The sequence below is a fragment of the Sturnus vulgaris genome, chromosome 27, assembly GCF_052056855.1.
Source record: "Sturnus vulgaris isolate bStuVul1 chromosome 27, bStuVul1.hap1, whole genome shotgun sequence".
Classification (NCBI taxonomy): Eukaryota; Metazoa; Chordata; class Aves; order Passeriformes; family Sturnidae; genus Sturnus; species Sturnus vulgaris.
In genome coordinates this window covers 1626898-1650623 of record NC_142269.1, presented here as the reverse complement: position 1 = coordinate 1650623, position 23726 = coordinate 1626898, and the positions used below count along the sequence as shown (strand labels likewise).

General features: G+C 48.3%; 1 protein-coding gene across 9 annotated transcripts in view; it reads left to right on the top strand.

Moving 5' to 3' along the window:
* The window catches only part of GPATCH8 (G-patch domain containing 8), a 54544-nt gene extending 32878 nt beyond the window's left edge, over positions 1-21666 (top strand). For 5 of the 9 annotated variants that reach the window (XM_088179793.1, XM_088179798.1, XM_088179796.1 and 2 more), the window contains 7 exons: positions 2260-2327; positions 2768-2854; positions 6987-7130; positions 9295-9331; positions 14863-14912; positions 16338-16468; positions 16833-21666. In XM_088179793.1, the coding sequence (XP_088035919.1) occupies positions 2260-2327; positions 2768-2854; positions 6987-7130; positions 9295-9331; positions 14863-14912; positions 16338-16468; positions 16833-20661 (4346 nt within the window). In that variant the 3' untranslated portion in view covers positions 20662-21666. Of the gene's footprint in view, positions 1-214; positions 260-2259; positions 2328-2767; positions 2855-6986; positions 7131-9294; positions 9332-14862; positions 14913-16337; positions 16469-16832 lie in introns of all 9 variants that reach the window. The other 4 variants (XM_088179800.1, XM_088179801.1, XM_088179797.1 and 1 more) reach the window with 2 other exon arrangements.
* The last annotated feature ends 2060 nt before the right edge of the window (positions 21667-23726 follow it).

Here is a 23726-nt window from a genome sequence, read left to right as displayed (position 1 = left end):
TGTCACCAGGAGCTCTCCCAACACCCAGCAGGAGTCAGAGCTGTTCAGTGGCTCCCTGGTTCTGCAGGGCAGAGCTCGGTCATGGGGTGGAGGGGTGAGCAAGAAGCCTCCTGGTTTTTTTTTGGTTTTTTTTTTTAACCCATCCTCTCTGCCAAACGGCCTATTTTCTGCCCCCAATGGTTTCTGCCTAACAAATGGTGTTTCTTTTTTACAGCGTTATGATCCTGGACTTGTTGTGGTGATGGTAAACTTAGCAGTGGTAATTTTTTATTTTCAGACTGAATTACTCCTTTTGTCATCAGTGCACCAATGTTAGGCTTACTTTCTCTGTTGTAGCCATCATCCTTCTGCTTGGTCTTTCATTTTCCTTTCCTTTCCTTTCTTTATGCACACTTGTCTGATCCTTGTTCATTAAAGGGTATTGCTAAGAAGGGATGTTTCTGTTTGTGTTAGAACTGCCAAAATCAGTTTAAACATAAATTTTTAATACTGTCCAAACTTGATTTTTTTTTTCCCCCCAACACGATGGGCACTAGCACTTGCTACTGCAATTTCCAAATAGATTTTGAATTAAAAAAAAAAAAAACAAAAACTTTGACTGCCTTAGAAGGCAAAAGTACTGATGCATTGTTTGTATACAGGGGTTTACCAGGGCAATGAGGCTGCATCAAAAGATCTCAATTGCTGGAGAAACAAAACAAAAATGAACCAAAAATTCCCAAAACCAAATCAAACCAAACAAAAAAAAGAAAAGCTTGAAAAAAAAATTGAGAAATAAATTGTTGGCACTTGGTGCCAGCCATTCCATTTGGGTTCACCATTTACCAGTAAATCCCTGGCTGAGACGTTATGAAAGTCATACTGCACCTAGGAAGTCATTTTTATAACCTGTCTTTAATTTGGTCCTTTTGCTAAAAATTGCAGTCACTGCTTACTGTATTATACCATTGGGCATAAGAGAAACTTTGTCAAAGATGATTAAATACCCAAAGGAAAGCTCAATCCAAACCATTTCAGATCAATGTGATCACTACTTTTGGAACTGATGGATACCTGCCCATCAGATTCCTGGACATAGCAACAAAACCATCAAGCAATTAATTAAATGGATTTATTTCTGAATAAAACCACATGTCTGTACTTTAAGCTTCAAAAGCCCCTCTGGGGCTGCGTTTTTGGCAGGAATTATGGCTGATGCTGGCAAAAAGTTCACACCTGTCCAGGTTTTCTGAGGCAGTTGTAAAGACTTTAACCTTTTGTACATGTGGATGGCAGTGGAATATTTCTGCTTGATGCCAACCTGTCTGTCTTTTAGCCCAAAGGTATAATACCTGTGTATGTGTGTATAACAAAAGAGTTGTTTACACCAAACAAGAAGGCAAATAAGGAAAGTAAACATTCTGTTTTTTCACTCAAGGTTTGCACTGGAGAAGGTAAGTACTTTGTCAGTGGGTTACATCACAACCACCAGTGCCAGTTGTGATGTAAAAATCAAAATAATGATAATTGAAAATCAAAAAAAAAAAAAAAAGCTGTGGTAGTAAAGTGCTTGTCTGCCCCATTTTGCTTTGTTTGGCTGGTTATGAGTGGATTAAAGATATGTTTAAAAAAAAAAATCTCCAGCATAGTTTGATTAGTTCAAAGTCAATTTTCTTCGCAACCAGTCCTTTTCACAGCTTACAGGTGACACGGCGGGGCCAGAGCATCGCTCCGGGGCTGCGGGAGCAGGGACCAACCCCGGCCTGCACCGGCTGGTTGGGATGAGGGAAGTTTGGCTTCTGTGCCATCCTTCGCCTTAGCATTCCTGACTCCTGGGGAGGGCAAACGCTGGTGGGAGGGAGGCTTCCACATCCCTTACGGGGAAGTTCTAATCGATTATTCATGAGCTGCAAGAGTGAAATGTGATTAGCAGCTTCTTCACTCTTATGGGAGGATGAGGAGCCTGATGTGGAAGCCTTGAGGAGAAGGCTCAAGTCCTGTTATCAGCCCTGCCCCAGGGCTGGTCATGGGGGGAACATTAACTACGAGAAGCTTTTACATGAGCAGTTAATGTTCAGAAAATGCATTTCTCATCCTGGGTGCCATTCGGAGCTGGGCGCAGGGTTGGCTGTAAGCTGTGAGAATGGCTCGTGTTTGGTTCACTGTAGCTTTCTGGTCTCTGCACTCCAAGGCAAGATCTCTAACCACCCAAACCCAATGTGTACAGTGAGCTGTGGTTCTGAGCTTATGCTGACCCCTCTCTGTGTGTTCCTCTTCCAGGGAGGACAGATCCCATCCCTATTGTGGTCAAGTATGATGTCATGGGCATGGGCCGGATGGAGATGGAGGTGAGCTCCCCTCACCCCTGCGGGGCTTCTGGGGAATGGGTGCCAAAGGCATTTGAAAGTGAGTTTGTGCATCCAAGGTAAAGAACAACTTGCTCTTGAAGCAGTGCAGTAAGAAAACACTTGTTTGCAAAATGCATCCTCTGTTTATCCCTGTGAGCCTCAGTTCTGGGGTGTAGATGCTTCCCAAAATATCTGGGCTCTGAGATTTCCCCTCCCCAAAGCTGCCATGGGCCTGCCAGGGCCCTCCACATCAGAGGGATTAATGACCTATTTTACACTTGAGGTGACAAAACAGGGAAAGCAAAGTACAAATTGCATAGATTCTGTTTCAGTTAAACTTGTTTAGTTGTGGTTTCTGATAGATTGGATAGTGCAATGCATTTATGGGCCAAATTGCATTTCTTCTCTCTTTTTTTTTTTTTTTTTTTTTTTTTAAACAGCTCGACTACGCCGAGGATGCCACAGAGCGGAGGCGAGTGCTGGAAGTGGAGAAGGAAGACACCGAGGAGCTGAGGCAGAAGTACAAGGTACAGAGACAGGGGCATCAACATCACAGTGTCTGTGGGCTGGTTGAGAAAAGATCTGTTCTGATGGGGCTGAGTTCTCCTCGTTCTGCTGCAGTGATGGGGTAGAATAGAAGTTCACTGTTCTTGGGTTTGGTTATTGTGGGGACGATTTCTATTTTAACACACTGGTTATTCACTTCCTGGTATGAACCTTCCTGTTTGTTTAGCTGCTGAAGAGCCCCAGGACAACAGTGGGGATTTTTCTGTGTGCTTTGCTCCATTTCTGGAAGGAACAGTCCTGGGCCGAGTAGGACATTTCCTTCCCTACACCCAGGGCTGCCAGATTTTGGAGTAAGCCTGCCATGTCAGGACAAAACCTGCAGCGGTAGAGGGGCAGTTACCAGCTGGGAGGGGAGGAGCTCTTGTGTTGTACTGGGTGAGGAGTGAGCAGTACGTTGTGATGTTACTGCATAAATCCTGCTTGCTTTGGAAAGGTAGGACATGGCTCCAGCTTGGAGAAATCAATGGGCTGGAGGTCTTTGGAAGAATTGTTCAGGCAGCATTAAGAAAAAGGACAAATTCTGTATTTCTGTGGGATTTACAAAACCTATGGGCTTATTTTTAAGCCAAGGGCTGATAAAAATGAGCTGTGGTGTTGGGATTGAGCGTGACGTGCAGGAGCATTCTTGGATTAGCTGTAACCAGGTTCTCTGTGGAGACACGGTCTCTGCTCATCCTTTAATCCACTCTTCTGCTTCCCAGCCCCTGCAGTCCATCAGCTCTTAGGAAAGCCTGCCTGTTCAATTGTCTGCAGATTTGGGGAGTACCAGGGTTGAGAAAGAGCCCAAGACATCCAAATGAAGTGTCAGTCTTGCATAAATTTTAATTATTTGAGAAATAATGGGAAAGTAGTTTCACTGCCATTAAAATTAAACATAACCTCGGCAAATCTAAAATTCCATTTCCCCACTTGAACAGTTAATTCTTCAGGCAGTTTGTTCAGCTATGAAAATTTATAGCCTCCTTTCCTTTCCTTTCCTTTTTTTTTTTTTTTTTTTTTTTTTTTTTTTTATTCTTGAGACCTTGACTTGCTTGGTAAGTGATCTGCAGGTGTTTGGGTACCCAGAGGGGCTGTGGACTCCCCATCCCTGGGAAAGTTGTATGGGGCTTGGAGAAACCTGTTGTAGTGGGAGGTGTCCCTTCCCATCCCAGGGAGTGGGGCTGGGTGAGCTTGAAGGTCCCTCCCAGCCAAAACCATTTTGTGATCCTGGAGTTCTTGGGATTTACTGTTACCTTTCCAAACACAGCCCAGCCTGTGTTGCTCTGAGATGCTTTTCTCTTCCTACCCTCATCCAGCACAGGTTTTTTCAGGAGCTCTGGAGCAGTAGCAGTCTCTCCCAGCTCCAGTGGGTTTTTATTAGCTCAGTTCATCCTTAGCCCCTTGCATTTTGGTATTAATGTGTGAAAAATCTCTGCAGCTGTTACTTTTTGCTGCTCCACAGGAGCCCATTATGTAACTGCCAATGGCAGTGCATCCTGATCAGCCATTCAGGGAGCCTCAGAGGAATTTCTGATAACTCTGCAGCCAGAAATGTTTTTTCAGTTCCCTTCTTTTGTATAGGTTCTGATCACTCAAATGGCTGGATTTCATTGTTTAGCCACAGGATGCTTGCTCAGAAAAATCCTACACACGGCACAGGAAGCTTGTCTGGGATTCAGAGGAACTTTAAACGTCCGTGTTCTGTGGAGCTCACGCTGCTCTGTTTTCCTTTCTTGTCTTCCTGGGGACCTGCTTCAGGCTCAAAACTCCAGATTTGTTGATTTTTTTTTTTTTTTTCTTTCTTAACAAGGGCATCTGGTAATAGATGGAAGAAGGAAGTTGCTTCCTTTTTTTATGTAGAAGTGAACAATGCTTTAAATTGAAAACAATCCCAAACATGAACACTAACATTTTTTATTAGATTTTTTTTCCTCACCTCGGGTATTGAAATTTTTTATATAAAACACACTCAGTAATGTTATTTTAATGCCATTTTGATGTGGTAACTAGAAGATAAACCATATTGTCTTGAACAAGATCTGAAATTCAAAAGAAAAACCTTTCAGAGTTTTCTGTCTTAAATGTTTGCTGCCTCCTCATGCTGAGGAAGGAAGCTTCCCATATGAAGTTTATACTGAAGATGGAAAGAAAGATCCTTAAGTGCTTTTTCTCTAATGTTAGGCTGTTTTTTTTATATAATTTCTCTTTATTCCAGTTGAAATGCCTGTGGTCAGTGGTTATGTGGGGAGTGCTGCAGTGAGTACAGTGAGCTTTGTGATGCAGCATTTTTAGCTGATTTTGAGTAAAAGCTTCCACCTCCTCAGGGTAAACCTCCTCCAGAGAGCTCATGAAAAGTGGTGATGTTTTATTAATTCTGCTGGTGGGGATGTAATTGATAGAGCCTGGCAAGAGGGAACAGCTGCTTAGCCCTGAGGTTCCTGTGTCCCAGCACCAGGTGCATCTCAGAGGCCCCCCAGATCTGCAGCAGCCCTGGGGACAGCACAGGCTCCTTCCACACCTGGATTTCCAGGCAGTGCAGCCACCTGAGAGACTGGGATTTCCCCAGTCCCAGAGCCTGGTGCATATTCCAAAGCTGTAGCAAAAGAGGGAAGGATGTGGCTGTTGCCAGGTGAGACACCTCATTTCTGCCTGGAGGTTTGATTTTCTACCCTCTCAGTACTCTAAGGCTGTCTCCCTCCCCTGTCCTTTAAAATGCAGCTCCTTGTGCCCACTGCAGAGTGGGCACTGTGCTGAGCCCAGCCTGAGGGACAGTTCTGCTCCTGGGAATATTTCACTGCAGTGGATTCAGCAGGCTCTGAAGGGTAATTCCCAGCCAGAGCCATGTTTCTCCCTCCTGAATTCAGGCAGCCAAACCAAGATCAAGCAGACATCTCTTAGCACTCAAAATGGAGCAGTGTCAGCTTTAGAGTTGTAAGGTTCTATTCCAAAGGCAGGGATCCTCCTAGGTTTGATGCCAGTGTGTCTCTGGGTTAGCTCAAGGCTTTGAACCTCTCCATGGAGCACAGAGAATCCAGGAGGCTTCCCTGAGGCAGAGCTGCCTTCCCCTATCAGCACTGCAGGCCTTGTTTTAAGCAGTCTCCTTTTAGTGATACTTCTGCTATGACCAGAGGGTGTTGAGTCCTTGTGGACTCAATGCAGAATATTCTGTGATTCTGGGTAACAAATAGAGCTGAGGCCAGCATTGTGAAGTTCTGGAATCCCACCTGTGAATTTGCAAAGGCTGCTCAGCTTAATAAACTGGGTTCAGAAAGGCCACGTTCTGGGACCTGCATTTGGGTCACAGCAACCCCATGGGGATGTTTCAGATGGGGGTAAAGTGACTGGAAAGCTGGACAGGACCTGGAGGTGCTGGTCAGCAGCAGCTGGACATGAGCCCAGGTGTGCCCAGGTGGGCAAGCGGCCAGTGGCACCTGGGCTATCCCAGGACTGAGGAGGCAGCAGGACCAGGGCAGTGACTGTCCCCTGAGCTGGCACTGCTGAGGGACCTCAAGTGCTGTGTCCAGTTCTGGGCACCTCATGATAAGAAGGACACTGAGGGGCTGGAGGTGCCCAGAGAAGGGAACGGAGCTGGGAAGGGGCTGGAGTCCCAGGAGGGGCTGAGGAAGCTGGGAAGGGGCTCAGCCTGGAGAAAAGGAGGCTCAGGGGGGCCCTTGTGGCTCTGCACAACTCCCTGACAGGAGGGGCAGGGAGGGGGGGTCGGGCTCTGCTCCAGGGAATGGGGACAGGAGAGGGAACGGCCTCAGGCTGGGCCAGGGGAGGCTCAGGGTGGAAATCAGGAAGAATTTCCTGGAAAGGGTGGTCAGGCCTTGGCAGGGGCTGCCCAGGGAGGTTTGGAATGCCCATCCCTGGAGGTGTCCAAGGAAGGCCTGGACATGGCACTGAGTCTCTGGGCTGGGAACAAGGTGAGCATTAGGCACGAGTTGGACCCAGTGATCTTGGAGGTGTTTTCCAACCACAGTGATCCTGTAATAAATATAATCAATGTGCACTAAGTTTTTATTAAGCACTGTTTTTCCTTAAAGGACTAACCCTTCATCTTCCAGCCTGTTCTACAGGACACCTAACAGAAGCATTTTTTTGTTAATTTTTCAGGATTATGTTGATAAAGAAAAGGCCATTGCCAAGGCTTTGGAAGACCTCAGAGCAAACTTCTACTGTGAACTCTGTGACAAGCAGTATCAGAAACACCAAGAGTTTGACAACCACATCAACTCTTATGACCATGCTCACAAGCAGGTAATAAATTGTATACAGCACAGTTCATCAGTTTGATGTTCATTGTGGTGGTCTTGTTTGTGGTTAACTGGAGTTTCCCTGGTGTATCTGTTTTCCTTACTGGTCCAGGAATAGGTGTTTTATGTCACTGGCTAAGATTTTTATGCCCATCATTCATTTAAGAACACAAAACAGCAAAAGATCCCCAAGCTCTGCTCCATGCTTGGCATCAAGGAGCCCCTGAAAGACCCAGGGTTAGGAATGTGCTGGTTTTAAACTGGGGAGAGTACATGTGGGGGTGAATGGCTCCCAGCTTGCTTTTAGCATTAGTACAGCTTTGGGAGTGATGATTCCCCATGTGTGAGCATTTCACTGCCTGAGTCTGTCTTGTGTGGAGTTACTGAAAACAGAGTAGGAAATAATGGGCTGTGTCAAAGCAATCCTAAGAAAGGAGCACTTCCCATATTATGTAATTCTCAGGGTTCAGAGTCTCTGTGGAGCTGGCTTTTTTCCCAAGGTAGGGATGTACTGTAGTGTCTGCAGGGTGCTTCATGCTGCACAGTAAGTAATGGAAGTTCTTGTGTTAGCCTGATCTGTTTGACCATTTAAGCTGTTAAATGAGATGTAACTGCACAGCAAATAGAAGTGTTGGGCTCCTCCAGGGCTGGAAGGGCTCAGAGGAGAGGTTTGACGTTCCTAGTCATAAATTCTAACAACACAATCATCAAAATGCTGGTAACTCAAGGAGGATGTGCTGTAGAGCTTGCAAAATAGCAGTAAAACCAGCTTAAAAACAAGAATGTGGCTTTGGAGGATGATTTTTCTGTGTATGTATTAAGTGCAGGATATGACAGAGAATCTGCTTTGAACTAAGGGAGTCTTGCCAGGAATTCTCATGGCAGGGCAGTTGGGCTGTGTAAAGAAGAGTGGTTTGGTAGGATCAAGAGCAGAAATTCATTTATTCCCTTGGTTATGGGGCAGAGGGGTGGTTTTGGCCGAGCTCAGTGGTGACACCTGAGAGCAGAGAACGTCCTTGGAAGGTCTCCATCAGTTTGGCTGAAACCCGAGTGCAGTGACCTGCTTTTATCTGGGAGGTGGCAGGACCTGTTTGTGTCACATTCTTGGTGTGCTGGTGCCGTGGGATTCCGTGAACTGCTCCAGCCCTTGGTGACTGATGGGGCACTGAGCGAGCCTGGCCAGGCACAGAGTTCCTCCTGCAGCTGGAGATGCTGTGCAAGAGGAAACCAACCTGTGGAAAGCAATAAAAGGAGTCATCAGCAGGAGTGGCTTGAGAGGAAAATGTCTTGTGCACACACTGGGTGGGATCATCTCATCAGGAGAAAGAATTTGGAGGTTGCTTGGTACTGCTGATTATTTTGAGAGGAATTATATTCTTGGATAATTCCATCCATTGCAGCCACTTCAAGCAGGCTTTGGAGAAAATGAGCTTCCAAACTCTGGCTGCATCACCCAGCATTAATTTCTAGTTACAGAGGGATTTAAACAAAGAAGCAATCATGCTTTGCTTAGGGAAAAAATTGCTTGTCCAGCTTTGTCGGGCTGAAATGTTTGTGACCCCGCTGGGTCAGCGTTCAGGGAGTGAACTTGAAACCCCCCAGACAGAATGAGGGAGAATTTGCATAAGTAACATTATCTCACTGCTGTGCTCCCTCCTGCTCCAGGGAGGCTCATCTCCAGCAGTCCAATCGAAATTTTAAAAGAGTTTAAAAAAAAGAAAAAAGCTGTGTTTTTGATATGTTGCACGTTGATGTTTTATAGTTTGTCTCTTTGGACAAGAAGGCGAGATTGCAAAAAGGTGAGCCTGAAGTTTTTGAGGAAAAACATGAACTTTTCCTAAAAGTAGGCCATCAGTTGGCTTTCTTGGGAAGAAAGGCCATTACAGTATCTTAGTTACAGCAACCCAGCTTGGTATAAATCATCTGCAAGATTTAGTTGTCTCAGTGGTAGTTTTTGAGACAACAGAGCTAATTTTTGCCTTCTTCTTGGCTCAGTTTCCACAGCATTTTTGCTTTTAAGTATTTTTAGTTCCACATCCCCCCTGACGTTGAAGTGTTTGGTTATCCCTCTGTGGCTCAGCAAGCATTAGGCTGTCCCTGTAAATAGATGTTCCATCCTCAGATCCCTTTCCACTCCCGAGTTATAAAGACACTGTCTTGTATTCCAGGAAGGAACTCAGGATTATTGCCCAACAGGGATGATAGGTAAGTGTATTGATCCCAACCGGATGAATTTTGGACCCACCAAAATTGTGTCAACACCAAACAATTAAAGGGGAGGTTTATTCTCTTTATTTCCTGCCTGTCCTGGTTTCACAGACCATTTGGCTACATCTGAATCAATCTCAACACCAAGTTTTTCCAAAAGGCAGCAAAGACAACCTGGGAAAAGATCCTTGCATTTGTTCTCCCAAACCATTGGCATGTTTTAGCCATTGTGCTGGAGATGTGCAGTGTTGTTCTGGAGCTGTTTTAATTAGGTTGATACTTGAGATGAGAAGTGCAGCTGTCTTAAGGACCAGTCACCCTCTGGTCAGCACATGGCCTGTCCCACTCAGGGGACTGAAAGCAGCTGGAGTGGGTGCAGATGGCCCTGCAGGAGGGACAATAAGCTCAGTTCACATACCCTTCAGTGAGCAACTGGAAAAGGCTGCATCTCATAATTTCTTGTACAGCTGCTGATGTCTTCAGCAGTGTTTTTTTAGCTGTAGGATTTTGATCCCTTTTGAGCCTTCTGTGAAGGGCCCCACTTCTTGATGGTGCCCAGTCCTGACAGTCAACAGAGTAATAATTGATAGTTAACAGACAAAGGTGGCAAATGTAGAAAAAAAATTTCTACAACTAAGAAGGAGCTTAAATGGTGAAGATGGTCTCAGTGTATATCTCTGGAAGTGTTCAGGGCCAGGTTGGACAGGACTTGGAGCAACCTGGGATAGTGTGGTGTCCCTGTCCATGGCAAGGGATGGAACAAGGTAATCTTTAGGATCTTTTCTAAGCCAAACCAGTCTGTGATTCTGTGATATTTGTGCTGCTTTCCTGCGGATCCAAAATGTCCTGATCCTTGGGAGCTCACACAGTCCTAGAGCACTCTGGACTCAGTGAGAATGTGTTCTTAAGGCATTGCACCTGTGAGGGCTCCTTATTTGGTTTGGGGTTTAAGATATTAAATCCATTAAGATAAAGAGCTTGTGTTAGATTTGTGTGAAGAAGAGTGTGAGCCCCTTATCTGGGTTGTGCACAGTCTGTGTGTTGCTATCAAATAAACCTGGATGTGCAGGGCCCAGCACCTGGAGCAGCCTGCAAGAGTTGTGGTTGGAATTATCTTGTGTGTCAGTTATGTAGCATTTACAGTCAGCTTTTACTGTGGGGGGGTTTTAACAATCCAAGAACTTGGAGAGTCTCCCACCATCACTTGGGTCTGCTCACGTGCCTGTTGAGGGCTCGAGCTGTTTACTGAGTCACTGACCCAACAGAATGAAAACATTCCCCTTCTGCATTCCCTGTGAAAAACAAACATGTTCCTGAGTGAACCTGTGCCAGGTTCCCTGGGAGAACACAAACCAGCATTTAAATGCAGGCTTTTATGTAGCTGTTTTTTTCCCCTAAGTGTATGGTGTTTTGGAGGTGTAGGTGATTAATTCTGCCTAGATTCTCTTTGTGAAAGGACAAAGGGAATGTATTCCATAAAGAAGTTCTTTGGGAAAGAGGGTGGAACTCAAAACTGAAAGTATAGATGAGCAGTTCTCTTTGTGCTCTAATTAGCTGCATCTTTGCTTCTCATGCCGAGGGATCTGTTCAAGCACAATAAAATTATCAAGACAGTCACTGCTGGAGTTGAGGAATACTCTGAATGCAAACCCTGAACTTTGTGTTTTGGGGAGACTTGAGATTTCTAAAACCTTGGGCCTCCAAGCACAGCTCGAATGGAAAAGACTGAGGAGGGAATCTCTGAGGTATTTGTGTTACATGGGAGATTCTTCTCCTCCAGAATTGCTTTGCCCTCAGAAAACCCACCAGTAAACAATAAAGGGGCTACAAGAGAACTGGAGAGGGACTTTGGACAAGGGCATGGAATGATAAAACAAAGGTGAATGGATTTAACTGAAAAGGGAGTAGGTTTGGGTTAGAGATGATGAGGAAATTCTCCCCAGTGAGGGTGCCGAGGCCCTGGCACAGGGTGCCCAGAGAAGCTGTGGTTACCCCTGGATCCCTGGAAGTGCCCAAGGTCAGGTTGGACGGGGCTTGCAGCACTCTAGGATAGTGTAAGGTGTCCCTGCCCATGGCAGTGGGTGGGAGCTTTAAGGTCCCTTCCAACCCAACCCATTCTGTCTTTTTCTTAACCCAGCTAAGACAAATACTCATTCCTTCTAGGGAGGAAATTAAGATGAAATAAAACAGCATTTGCAGGCCATTTCCCCTGTGTTCCTTTCACTTCGTTTATAAGCATGCAAAGAATGTTGATGACCAATGATAAGCCAGGCTTGTGTTCTCACTTCAGTAAAATGATCAAGGTTGCCATCCTTTGAGCTTGTGTTTAATGGTGTCATTCACTCCCAGAAGCTTTTGGGGCAAAGAATCAGGCAGACATCAAAAGTTCAGAAAGCCAGAAATTCTGCTGGCACAGAATGAAAAGTACATTATTATTATTTTATTTAATGTGAGTTGGCAGGGAGACACGAGAACAATGGCAAGGGGGGAGGGGGCTCTAATGCCACGGGAGCTGCCTCCTGCCTTGAGCCCCAGAGGTGGATCTGCTCTGACCCATCTCAGTATGAGGTTTGCCATGAAAGTCTCACATCTTAAGGTCTGGTGACAGTGTGACAGTGCTTTTGTCTTGTGAGGATTTCTGCTTGGCACTTCTAGGCAAAGAACGTCTCTCAGTGGGCCTCAGTTCAGTGATGCTGTGTGGCTTTGTCACATTAAATGGAGAAAATCCGTTTACTGCTGGTCCTGAGCCTGTAAAGCTCTGATCCTAGCTTGGTACTGAGGAGGTCTTACCTGTACTATCTCATCAGCCAAATCTGGGGTGTGCTGGCTTTTGTCATTGCCCCGAGACTGCCGGAGCTCCAGGAGTGCTTGGACAACTCTCCCAGGGGTGCACAGGGTGGGATTGTTGGTGTGTCTGTGCAGGGCTTGAATTGGATGATCCTTGGGGATTCCTTCCTACTTAGGCCATTCTATGATGATCCAGTGGTTTCCCTGTTGCAACAGTTCCTGACTCCTGCTTGTCCCCCTGGATTTCCCCACTTTGCTGTGCCTGGGATGGACTCTCAGGAGCTTTTCAGCAGTGCTGTAGTGCAGCTGGTTTAAGTTGATCTGTGAGAATTTGAAGGTACTGGTGGTGTTTGCCAGTTTGGCCCTTCCTGAGCCATGCAGGGATTGGGAGATAATCCAGCACTGTGGCCTCTTTGTGCTGCAGTCTAGAGGTAGCTGCAGATTTGATACCAAAGCTGCTCTTTAGGAGCTCCATTTGCACTCCGGTGGAAATGCGGAGACGAGTTTGGAATTTTGTTAGAAACAAGGCTGGAAACTTAAAATACAGTTCTTTGTTCCAAAGCTGAGGGGGGTGGCAGCTATTAATAAACCCCAGGAAGGCTGGAGGTAGTGAACTACTGCCTACAGCATGTGGAAATTTGGAGAAATTTTATGTAAGTGCTCATGATTTGTGTCACTGCTGGTCGCTGCAGTGTGGCCCTTCTGACAGCTGAAGTAATAAACCAGCAGAATATTCCTTGGTTTTATGGTCCCCATCATCCTGCAGTTCGAAAAGACGTTGCTGCTTAGATGAACCGCTGCCTCAGAAAACACACTGCCCATGGAGGAAAAAATGCCCCTTAATTCTGAAATCCAGTAGTAGCATGAAACATGTGTTTGATTTAATACAGGTTTGATGGCTGTAATCCTGTTGAAAAAGTCATTGTCTTGCTAAGCATAGTGGGAAGACTTAAAAAGGGAGGATTCACCCCAAAAGTATGAGTTACCAGGGCTCCCTGTGGAGCATAGAAGCTCCCTGAGAATGGTTGAGTGGCTGTGTTAAATCCTTGTTGGAATTTCTCTGTGGTGCTGGGGAAGGGGCAGTTCTGTGCCCCTCCAGCCTCCCCTCACACCCACACATATGGCGTGGTCCAAAAAGTCATTTATAGGTTTTTGGGGGGATTAGAATAATGAACACCCTCCTCAGGATTAGATGGAAATTTCTTTAGTGTAAGCTGAGTTTAAATATCTGTTTAATTCAAATCATTTCCTGGGCAGGCTGAGACCTGGAAGTGTGTGAGCAACATTTCAGTGCTCCACATGATCCCTTCACTCAGTGAAATTTGTACTTCAGGCGTTGGATTGCTCCTTCCCAGTCAGGACTGGGGAGCAGGGTGGGCATGGCTGTAGTGAGCTGGTTATCCACTCTCTGAGGGTATGAATCACTGGATTCACTAATATATTTGAATTAATGAATGAGGGGAGAGTTACAGGTTATTTTGAAAAGTTTTGGGTATTTTTCATTCCTGCAGCAGGTAGTTACAGATGAGCAGTGTGGGCTCCTGTTTTCCCCCCCTTTCCCTCCCCCAGGATGCATTTAGGGAAGATAATGCAGTTCAGCCAGGTCTCTTGCAAAGCTGGAGTAGTTTCTGATGATAGTTGTGTTGGTTTAGGTCAGTCAAAGAAGCCGAGCTATGTTCTGTTCCGTATTTTACGTTTCCAAGGAGCTGGCACAGTGCATTTGTGAGCTTTTCTATCCTGTACTTCCCCAGCAAGACTTCCTCCTGACTCCTGTGTGATAAAAAGAAACTCAGCCTTGAGATCTCTTGGTACTTTGAAAACCAGACCAACTCTTCCCCAATTCTGGAAGTACCAAATTCTCAGCATTCTTGACACCAGGGCCAGTGGTTTGTCAGCCTAAAGGGCCCATGTTTGGGTGCAGCTGGGAGTTGCTGTGGTGCATATTCCAGAGTTACAGTACTTTGGGGTAGTTCATTTGCTTCACACCTCTAAATTTTAAGTGTTGAGAGTGGGAGGTTTGGGGGAGCAGAGACACACAAAGGTCAGCATTTAATAATGGGCATTTAATTCTGTTTGCATTCAAATTGCCATGTACTGGGGGCAGCTGCATCAGTCTCAACAGCTCTGAGCCCAAGCCGTGTCCTGGGGGATGATCAGGACCACGCCTGAGTGCACAGGGGGCTCTGAGTGCACCATTGCACCTTCCTCTTGAGAGGGAAAGGTCACAGTTCATGTCTGGTGTAAATAGCTGGGTCATACTTTTTTCCAAATGGATGAGTGATCTCGAGACTTGGCATCAGCCCCCATTAAATAGTTTTGTCAGCTGTTGGTGGCTGTAACTTCCCAGAGCATTTCAGACACACTTTCAAAATCAGCATGAAAAAGCTGATAGCATTGCTCAGTGCATCTATTTTATTTTTTTTTCCTTCCTCTTGGAAAAAAATTTACTCTTCAATATTTAACATACACCACAAAACCCTTGAGCCCTTTACTTGTCCTGGTGAAAGTAGCTCTGCTGTTCCAGGTGGGATCATTGCTGTGTCTGTGCGTGTCCGTGTGTGTCCCCCTGCTCCAGACCCTGGCTCGGTCCTGTGGCTCTGCTGGCTCTGCTCTTGCTCCATAGAATAGCTGGCACACTCCCCCACAGCTCTCTAGTAATGCTTGCTTGGTTGGTTTTTTTTTCTCTTCCACTCTTGTTATATTTTTACTTTCTTTTTTTCTTTGTGATGTGACGTTTTCAGCTGATGTATTGAAAGCAAACCCTTCTAATTTGGGAGTCCAGATCACAAGAGTGAGTTTCTTTCTACTGGTGTCTGTAGTTGTATCTTTTTTGTGTGTCGTCCACTCTGATTTTGGTAACAATCAACCACATTTAGTAGATATAATTAGGTAAGAGAATCCTCTGTCTTGTCCTATCTCCCCCTTTTTCACAAAGCAATGTTCTCTTTACATTGGGCCAGCTTAATTCCCCTAATTTGTGCTTTGGGTTGGTTTCCAGATCACTGTTTCTGTGTGTGGCAGTCTGATGCTGCTCCAGCAAAGAGGCAGAGTCAGCCAGCCAGAAGTATTTAGAATTCACCAGTGATTTGTACATCCTGTACAAGAATTGTTCCAAAGTGACTCTTGCTCTGAGTCCCGGTAGTCTCCCAGGCCCTGCATGAAACGCCTGAAAAACATGAAACTTTTTCCAAAAGCTGAGAACAGGATGCGTTCTGGAACTGGGCCCTTTGAAAGGGTTTTGAATTGTGCACTAAAAAAGAACAATGAGTCCCTTTAGGATGGTAGAGGTCTGTCTTTGTTGCTTTCTGTTACTTAAACTTCTGTAGAGCACTCTAAAAAATGTTGTGAATATCCACATATATTCCAAGAAAAACCAGCAGGCTCTTTTTCTGGTGCTCTGAGACAAGGGCTTCCCAAAATGTTCTGAAGTCTTGGATGTTTATTTTCTATTAGAATTGGCTATCTAGACTTCCTCAGTGATATTAGGATGTTTGAAATTCCTCGGGATTTGGTTTGCTCTCTCATGATAAGATTTCTGGGGAACTTGGTGCTTCTGCCCCCCAAAGTATTCAACCCCAAGAGACCCTCCTGCCTTTAGAGCAGTTTGTTTCTTGACCCTCTCAGAACTGCTGTCAGGAAAATAAGTAACTGGTTGTGGTGTATGTTGTATTCTGGATTTGCTTACAAAATCATTTGCTTGGGATTTTTGGCTCCTTCTCCAATGTAATGGTACATTGCTTTTGTCAGATGTCATTCCTGGGTAACTGGCACCAGCTAATCCCTCCTGTCCTTTGGCCCGTGCTCTTGATTCGTGTCATGCATTGTTTGTCAAGTACATCTGCACCCTGCGAGAGTAGCAAAGTAAACAATCCTTCTTCTTTTCCCCTTTTCCTTCCAGAATTTGCTTGTTGCTTTGAAATCAGCTTTGTTGTCCATGCTAGAGAAAACCAGTAGTGTTGATTGGAAAGGGGTGTACACAGAACTTGAAGTCATAGCCAAAAGTGACCACCAGTTGTCTTTTCCTTCAGCTTCTGGGAGGATGGCAGTGTACTCCGTGGGGTTTGTTGAGCTAAGATGCTGTTACTCCATCCTGGCTCAATAAATGTCCCTGGGGAGGGGCTTGACACTGCAATTTCCAATGCTACAGCAAAGAGCTGCTCTTGGATAAACCACAAACAGCTTTGATCTGATCCGTCCCTGCTTTCTTTTGCCTCAGAGGTTGAAAGATCTCAAGCAAAGGGAATTTGCTCGCAATGTCTCGTCAAGATCCCGGAAAGATGAGAGGAAGCAGGAGAAAGCCCTGCGGCGCCTGCACGAGCTGGCTGAGCAGAGGAGGCAGCCTGAGTGGTGAGTCTGGGTGGTCCCCAGCACCCCTGGAGCCCGGGGGGCTGCAGCCCTGGGCTGGACTGGCATTCCCACTCTGGGATATTGCACAGGCTTTGAGGTGTTTGGGTCTGATGCTGTGGTTTTGGTAGGAGTGAATTCACTAAACTGATCATGCACAGAGTCCCTAAATTGCTTTATCCAGCAATACATTTTCAGTAATTTAATATTATTAAAAACTTTGAGTGGCTGTATAATGATATTTTAATGCATGTGTCTGGGTGCAAGAGCACTTGAACTGCGTTAGATTGTCTCCGCTGAGGGATGGATCCTCCTGCAGAGAGCCAGGGACACCAGTCAGCTGTGTTTTTTCTCTCCCCTGTTCCAGTGCTCCTGGAAGTGGGCCCATGTTCAGGACCACCACGGTGGCTGTGGACGAGGAAGGAGGTGGAGACGATGATGATTCCGCGGCCAACAGCGGCTCCTTCATCCAGACGAGCTCTGGCCAGGCCACAGAGATGACCACGGACAGAGGCTTCCTGAACACTGGACAAGGCACTGTGGTGCCAGGCCAGACGCCTGCCCAGGGGGCACAGGCCATCAGCTTTGGCATTAAGAGCTCTCTGGGAACTCCACTCCAGAAGATTGGGGTGTCCTTTTCCTTTGCCAAGAAGACCCCAGTGAAGCTGGAGACCATTGCTTCTGTTTTCAAGGACCACGTGGACGAGTCCAATTCTGCAGATGGGGCAAAAGGTGATGAGAAGGGGTCCTCGGAGGCTGGCAGCCTGCAGAAGTCTGGGGAGGGTGAAGGCACCAATAATTCTGATGGCAAGGCAGAGGATGATGACCAGCATGACAAGGACAGCGGGGCTCTGGCCAGCACCTTATCCAAACTGAAGAAGATGAGGCGAGAAGATGGACCAACAGCCGTGGAACCAGAGTATTACCACTACATCCCCCCGGCCCACTGTAAAGTAAAGCCCAACTTTCAATTCCTGCTTTTCATGAAGGCTACTGAGCAAACGGAAGCAGAAAATGTGAACAAAAAAAACGCGCGCGAAGTAAAAAAGGGGAGTCCCCCCAAACGCAAACCTAGCAAGCACACAGAAAAGGCTGCTGAGAGCACGGGTCAGCAGAAGGAGCAGAGTACTACTGAAAGTGCAGCTCAGCAGGGCAAAACAGAACAAAAAGACATCCCAGAGAGTGAAAATACACAGGATAACAAGCACCTTCCAGAGAGCAATCCCCCCGAGCCAGACGCTGCTAAAGAAGCTCCTCCTCCTGCCTCGGGCTGCAGAGATGGCTCTGAGGGACCAAAGCATCCCATGGGACCTTTTTTCCCTGTTCTGAGTAAGGATGAGAGCACGACGCTGCAGTGGCCTTCAGAGCTGCTCATCTTCACCAAAGCTGAGCCCTCTGTGTCCTACAGCTGCAACCCCTTGTACTTCGACTTCAAGCTCTCCCGTAACAAGGATGCAAAAGGGAAAGGGGCAGAAAAGTCCAAGGATCCAGGGGGTCTTTGTAAAGACAACACTCAGAGCACAGAATCTGGTGAGGTGAGCAAAACCAAGGAGGCTGAAAGTGTAGGGAACAGTTCTGCTCAAAAAATGGAAAACAAATCCCAGAGCAAGCAGGAGTCCAGTCTGGGAAGTGTAGGTAAGGGAGAGGGGGAGGACAGCAGTAAGAGTATAACAGGTAAAAGTAAATCTGGAAGGTCCCATAAACACAAAAAGAAAAAGAAGCACAAAAAGTCCAGCAGACACAAACGCAAACACAAGGAGGAAGCTGAGGAGAAGGCCCGGAAAGCTGAGCTGGGGGAAGAGAAACCCAAGAAAAGGAAAAGGCACAGGCACAAAAAAGGTAAATCCTCCCTTTCAATGGAGTCAGACCGGGCACTGAAACCTGAACTTTCTGAAGACTGCAGCCATTTCCAGAAGAAAAAGCGATGCTCCCAGGAGTCTCAGAGGAAATCCCTGTCTGCTGAGGAGGGAAGCAGTGGTAAAAAAGAGGATGGAGGTAATTCCTGCCAAGAGCACGGCAGCAAAAGACACAAGGCTGAGCTGCAGCAGGTGCCTGGTGCAAGGAGGCGCTGCCCAGCTCTGTCCCAGGCTCGCAGCGGCCACCGGAGCCGCCAGAGCAGCGGCGACTACGACAGTGACGAGGGCTCCCCCAGCAAGCACTGCCGGCAGAAATCCCCATCACAGTACAGCGATGACTACGACTCGGGCAGCGAGCATTCGCGCAGCCGCTCTCGCTCAGGCCGCAGGCACTCCTCACACAGGTCCTACTCCAGCAGCTCAGACGCGTCCTCGGGGCACAGCCGCTACAGCCGCCACAGGAGCTACTCGGACGACAGCTACAGCGACTACAGCGACCGCTCCCGCTGCCACTCCAAGCGCTCCCAGGACTCCGAGGATGACTCCGACTACAACAGCTCAAACCACCGCTCGAAGCGGCGCAAATACTCCTCATCAGAAGACGACTACAGCTCGAGCAGGAGCCGGTCCAGGAGTCGGTCCAGGAGCCGAACCCACCCTCGAGACAGGTCGAGATCAAGGAGCCGGGGCAGGAGCTGCAGCAGCAGCTGCAGCCGCAGTCGGAGCAAGAGGAGGAGCCGCAGCGTGACGGGCCGCAGCTGGAAGCGTAGCCGCAGCTACAGCCGGGACCGCAGCCGCAGCACCCGCAGCCACTCGCAGAGGTCCCTGTCACGAAAGGGCTCGAGGGGCCACGAGAGCCCCGAGGAGAGAAGGTCTGGCAGAAGGGACTTCATCAGGTCCAAGATCTATCGCTCCCAGTCTCCTCACTATTTCCGGACAGGCCGAGGTGAAGGGTCGCTGCTGAAGAAGGAGGATGGCAAAGGAGAGGATCTGAAAGGATCTGGGTCCCTGTCCCAGAACAGCAGCAGCTCTGGCACAGGGCGGGCCTCGGAAGGGGACTGCAGTCCTGAGGAGAGGAACTCCGTCACTGCCAAGCTGCTCCTGGAAAAGGTGCAGTCCAGGAAGGTTGAGAAGAAGCCTTGCGTCACTGATGAGATGCTATCAGGGGCAAACAAGGTGGGTATAAAGCTCAAAGATCCTCCCCAGGGCTACTTTGGCCCCAAACTGCCTCCTTCTTTAGGCAACAAACCAGTTCTGCCCTTAATTGGGAAGTTGCCAACCATTCGGAAACCAAACTCCAAAAGATACGAGGAGTCTGGCTTGGAGAGGGGCGAGGAGCAGGAGCTATCAGATGCTGAGGATGGTTCCCAAGGCATGGAGGAGGGTCAGCTGGCTGGCCAGTCTCTCCTGGAAGATGTGGTGATGGTAATTCAGGAAAAACCTCTGGATGAGCAGAAACGTGATGAAGCCTCTGTGGAGATGCCATCCCTTCCCTTAGACACGCCTGCGCTCCCTGAGTGCTTTGGCTCTGGAGATCTGGTCATGCCACACAACTTCCTCTCGGATCCAAGCGATGGTGATGGGCTGGAGCCTATCGACGGGGGCAACCAGCCAGTCCCAGTGGAAACCAGTATGATGCCTTTAGTTCCAGATGTTGAGCGCTTTCCTGGCTACGTGCCTCAGAGTGGGGAGCCGAGCATGGAAGGGGATCGGGAGGGGGGAGAAGATTCCTCTCTAGCCCCACTGGAGAGCCAGCCCATCACCTTCACCCCAGAGGAGATGGAGAAATACAGCAAGCTGCAGCAGGCTGCCCAGCAGCACATCCAGCAGCAGCTGCTGGCCAAGCAAGTCAAGGCCTTCCCCGCCTCGGCCGCCCTGGCGCCGGCCGCGCCCGCGCTCCAGCCCATCCACATCCAGCAGCCGGCGGCGGCGTCAGCCACGTCCATCACGACGGTGCAGCACGCCATCCTGCAGCACCATGCTGCCGCTGCCGCCGCTGCCATTGGCATCCACCCCCACCCGCACCCACAGCCCCTCGCTCAGGTCCACCACATCCCCCAGCCACACCTGACACCCATTTCCTTGTCCCACCTGACCCACTCGATTATTCCGGGGCACCCCGCCACGTTCCTGGCCAGTCACCCCATCCACATCATTCCGGCATCTGCCATCCACCCGGGCCCCTTCACCTTCCATCCTGTCCCTCACGCTCTCTACCCGACCCTCCTGGCTCCGAGGCCTGCAGCTGCCGCCGCTGCCACGGCCCTGCACCTCCACCCCCTGCTGCACCCCATTTTCTCAGGACAGGACTTACAGCATCCACCCAGCCACGGAACATGAAGGACAAAATGAAGGAACCTCGGAGGAAGGAGAATAGTTGGCATTTTGGGAAGGGGTCGGAGTCACGCCAGTGGGCAGGTGAGGCCTGAGCATTTCCTTTCACTCTTGAGCAGCCAAAGAAGCCGGAGGCTCGAGGGTTGGGCTGTTGTTGGCTGTATCCCAGCGATGTCTCGCTCTGACTGTGCAGGCAGCAGCACCGCTCCGGAAGAACCATTTCACCTTTAGAACAGCGAGACACTTGGAAAAGCTTTTTTCCCCTTTGAATTCTTACACTTGGTCATCTTCCTTCTGCCACCTTGTATATGATAAATGAGGTTTCATACACACTAATAGGATCTCTGAAAATCCTTTTAATGAGGTCATCTAATTAAAATAGCATGATTGAATCCAGCTTGTAATTGGCTATGGAACATCAGGAGCTGTCAGCTGCAGAGGGGCTGGAGGCCTCAGTTTTCAGGCATTGCAGGAGGTTCCTTGGCCCCTGCCACTGCACATGTGGGGTTTTCTTGGTGTGAGTAGCAAAGGTGGAAGTAAGATCTTAGTGTAAAGAGGAGGAGGAGCTCTGTGTGTGTGCCCAGAGCTCCCATCCTTCTCCATCCTGCAATCGCGTTCTCCTGCGCCAGGACCATGCCTGGATATCCCGGACTGGAGAGAGGTTCTCAGGTCGGGTATTGGGATTCCAGTCTGGGCTTTGACCACTCTTCTCCTGAAAGGGGGAAAAAATCACTCTGAATTCCATCTTCTGTGGTGTTGGGAAAGAGGCACTGAGATGGGAGAGAGAAGGAAAATCCTGTTAGGAATTGAAGCAATACAGAGGACAGGGGAACGCAGCCAGGATGTCAAGCGTGTTCTTTCCTCTGTAACACTGATGGTTTCCTTATTAATTTATAGGATTTTTTTTAATGTAAAGAATTGCACTGAACTCTGTAAACAAAGATGCTGCTTTTTGTAGCTCCTATCAAAGGTTACATTTGTAGTATATCGCAATAATATTTTTTACAGCCAGTTCTTAGTGGTACTTGTTCTGGTGGCTTCTGTGTAAATATGTTTGCTGTAGGTGACCCAAGACACTTGTAAAGGTTCAATTTATAGTTTAAGCTAGATGCAGAACAGCTAAGCATGTATATTTTATCAAGCTCATGTATTTTTGAAGTTTTTATGTACTATAAAATGTAAAAACAAAAAAAAATCTTCATTTAGAATTTTGCAGAAGAAAAAAATCAACAGGTGAGACTTGGGCAAGGTGAGGGGTGTGGGGGTAGCAGTGACTCTGGCAGGTAATGCTGCATTCCTCCCTGCCATAGGAATGGGCACTGGAGCAGCCTGGGGAGCAGCAGGAATTCAGGGTCCTCCCAGAGTATCGAGAGCCCTTTTTTTTCCTTCTTCCTTTTTCCCCTGCTTTGGAAGCACTAATGTGCACACCCTGCTGGTGCAGGAGGAGCCTTGGGACAGTTCCCATTCCACACACAGGGTTACCCCAGCTCAGTCCACAAGGGATTTCCCAGTTCTCCCAACATCACCCAGCTCAGCTTCCCCATCCCAGTGCAGGGGATGAGCTGCTGCTGTCCCCACTCACAGGGCCCTGCAGGTGTCACAACCCTTGGGTCACCACCCCTGCAGGGAGGGGTTGCTGAGCAGTGTGGGGATGCAGTATCCCCATCCCTTTCCCTGTCCCCTCCTGGAGTGCAGCACCAGACCAGGCAGAGTTAAAGGATCAAAACCCCCTGAGCTCCCTCACCGTGTAAATGAGAACTTGGAGCAGGTCAGAGTGACAGCAGTCACAAAAAAGGGACTCAATTTCCTGTAAATACCAAACAGTTCAGTGTTACTGTCAGAGACGAGTTTCGTAGGGCCCATCCGTGCCCCAGCCCCATCACGCTGTGGGCAGGGATTATTTTTGGACTTCAGGATAGTGCTAAAATAATTAACCTGTCATTACTTAACGAGCATAAACAGACTGTATTTAACTTTGTCACATAAGATATATATATAAATATATATATATGCTGTAAAATGAGGGAAAAAACCTTTCTAATAAACCAATGATTTGTGGAAAAAAAACAACGTGCTGGTGTGTGGTGGTGGGGAGCTGCTGTGTAGAGCACCAGCCTCTCCTTTTCCTAACCAAAGGCCTGGTTTCATTAAAGGAAAAAATCCAGCTCCCTGCATGCCAGCAGGGTCGGGGTCCAGGGTACCACCTGCCCTTCTCTGGCGGTGGCCCTGGGAGGAGGGGGCTGATGAGGGATCGTGCAGAAGTGCTGAAAGAAACAGAAAATTAAGTAATTGGGCGCAAAAAAGAATTATAGTTGCCTCGAGGGGGGTCTGGTGTGGGCTTCAGCTGGGTTCAAATGCTGCTGCCAGCTGGGGACGAGACCTCCCGAGGAGGAGCAGCTGCCCCTGAGTCCGGTGTCCTTTCCTAGAGCACGGATCTGACGGGCTCAGCTAAACCCTTCCCATCCCTCGGTGCTCTGCCACGGCTTTGGGCAAATGCTGCTCTCTTCCAGCTGCAGCTGCTCCAGGGCAAGGCTGCTCCCAAGCAGACCCCGCTCCGGGGATTGTGTCCCCTGTCAGGGCCCAAGGTGCCGTTTGGCTCGAGACCCCCCAACTGCCCTGTCCTGCTTCCCACCTGCAGCTTCAGCTCAGGAGAGGAGAAAAGCCCCATTTGACACGGGCCAGCTCCCAAGGAGATGCTCTGGGGCCTCTCCCTGCCACCGGCGTTCGGTTGGCACGAGGAGCCCTCGGAGATCTCGAGCAGCCTGAGAGTCCTTAATTAATAGAGTTTAAATTAATTCTGCAGGTGCGTTCAGGGGCCAATGCTGCTGTCCGGGCAGGGCTGAGCCCTCGCCGCTGCCACAGGCCTTCCACGGGGACAGGGACAAGAACACACCGTGTTCGTTTGGCTGTGGCTGTCCCCTCCCTGCCCCCAGTCTCTTGCCAGAGCCATTGCCCTGCACAGCGCTGGTGCTGCCTCTCCCCTGGCAGGGTTTTGGGGTGCCCCTGCCCTAGGGAAGGGGACACTGCAGGGGGTGATGACCAGTGCGGGCGGATTCGGTGCTGTCAGCTCC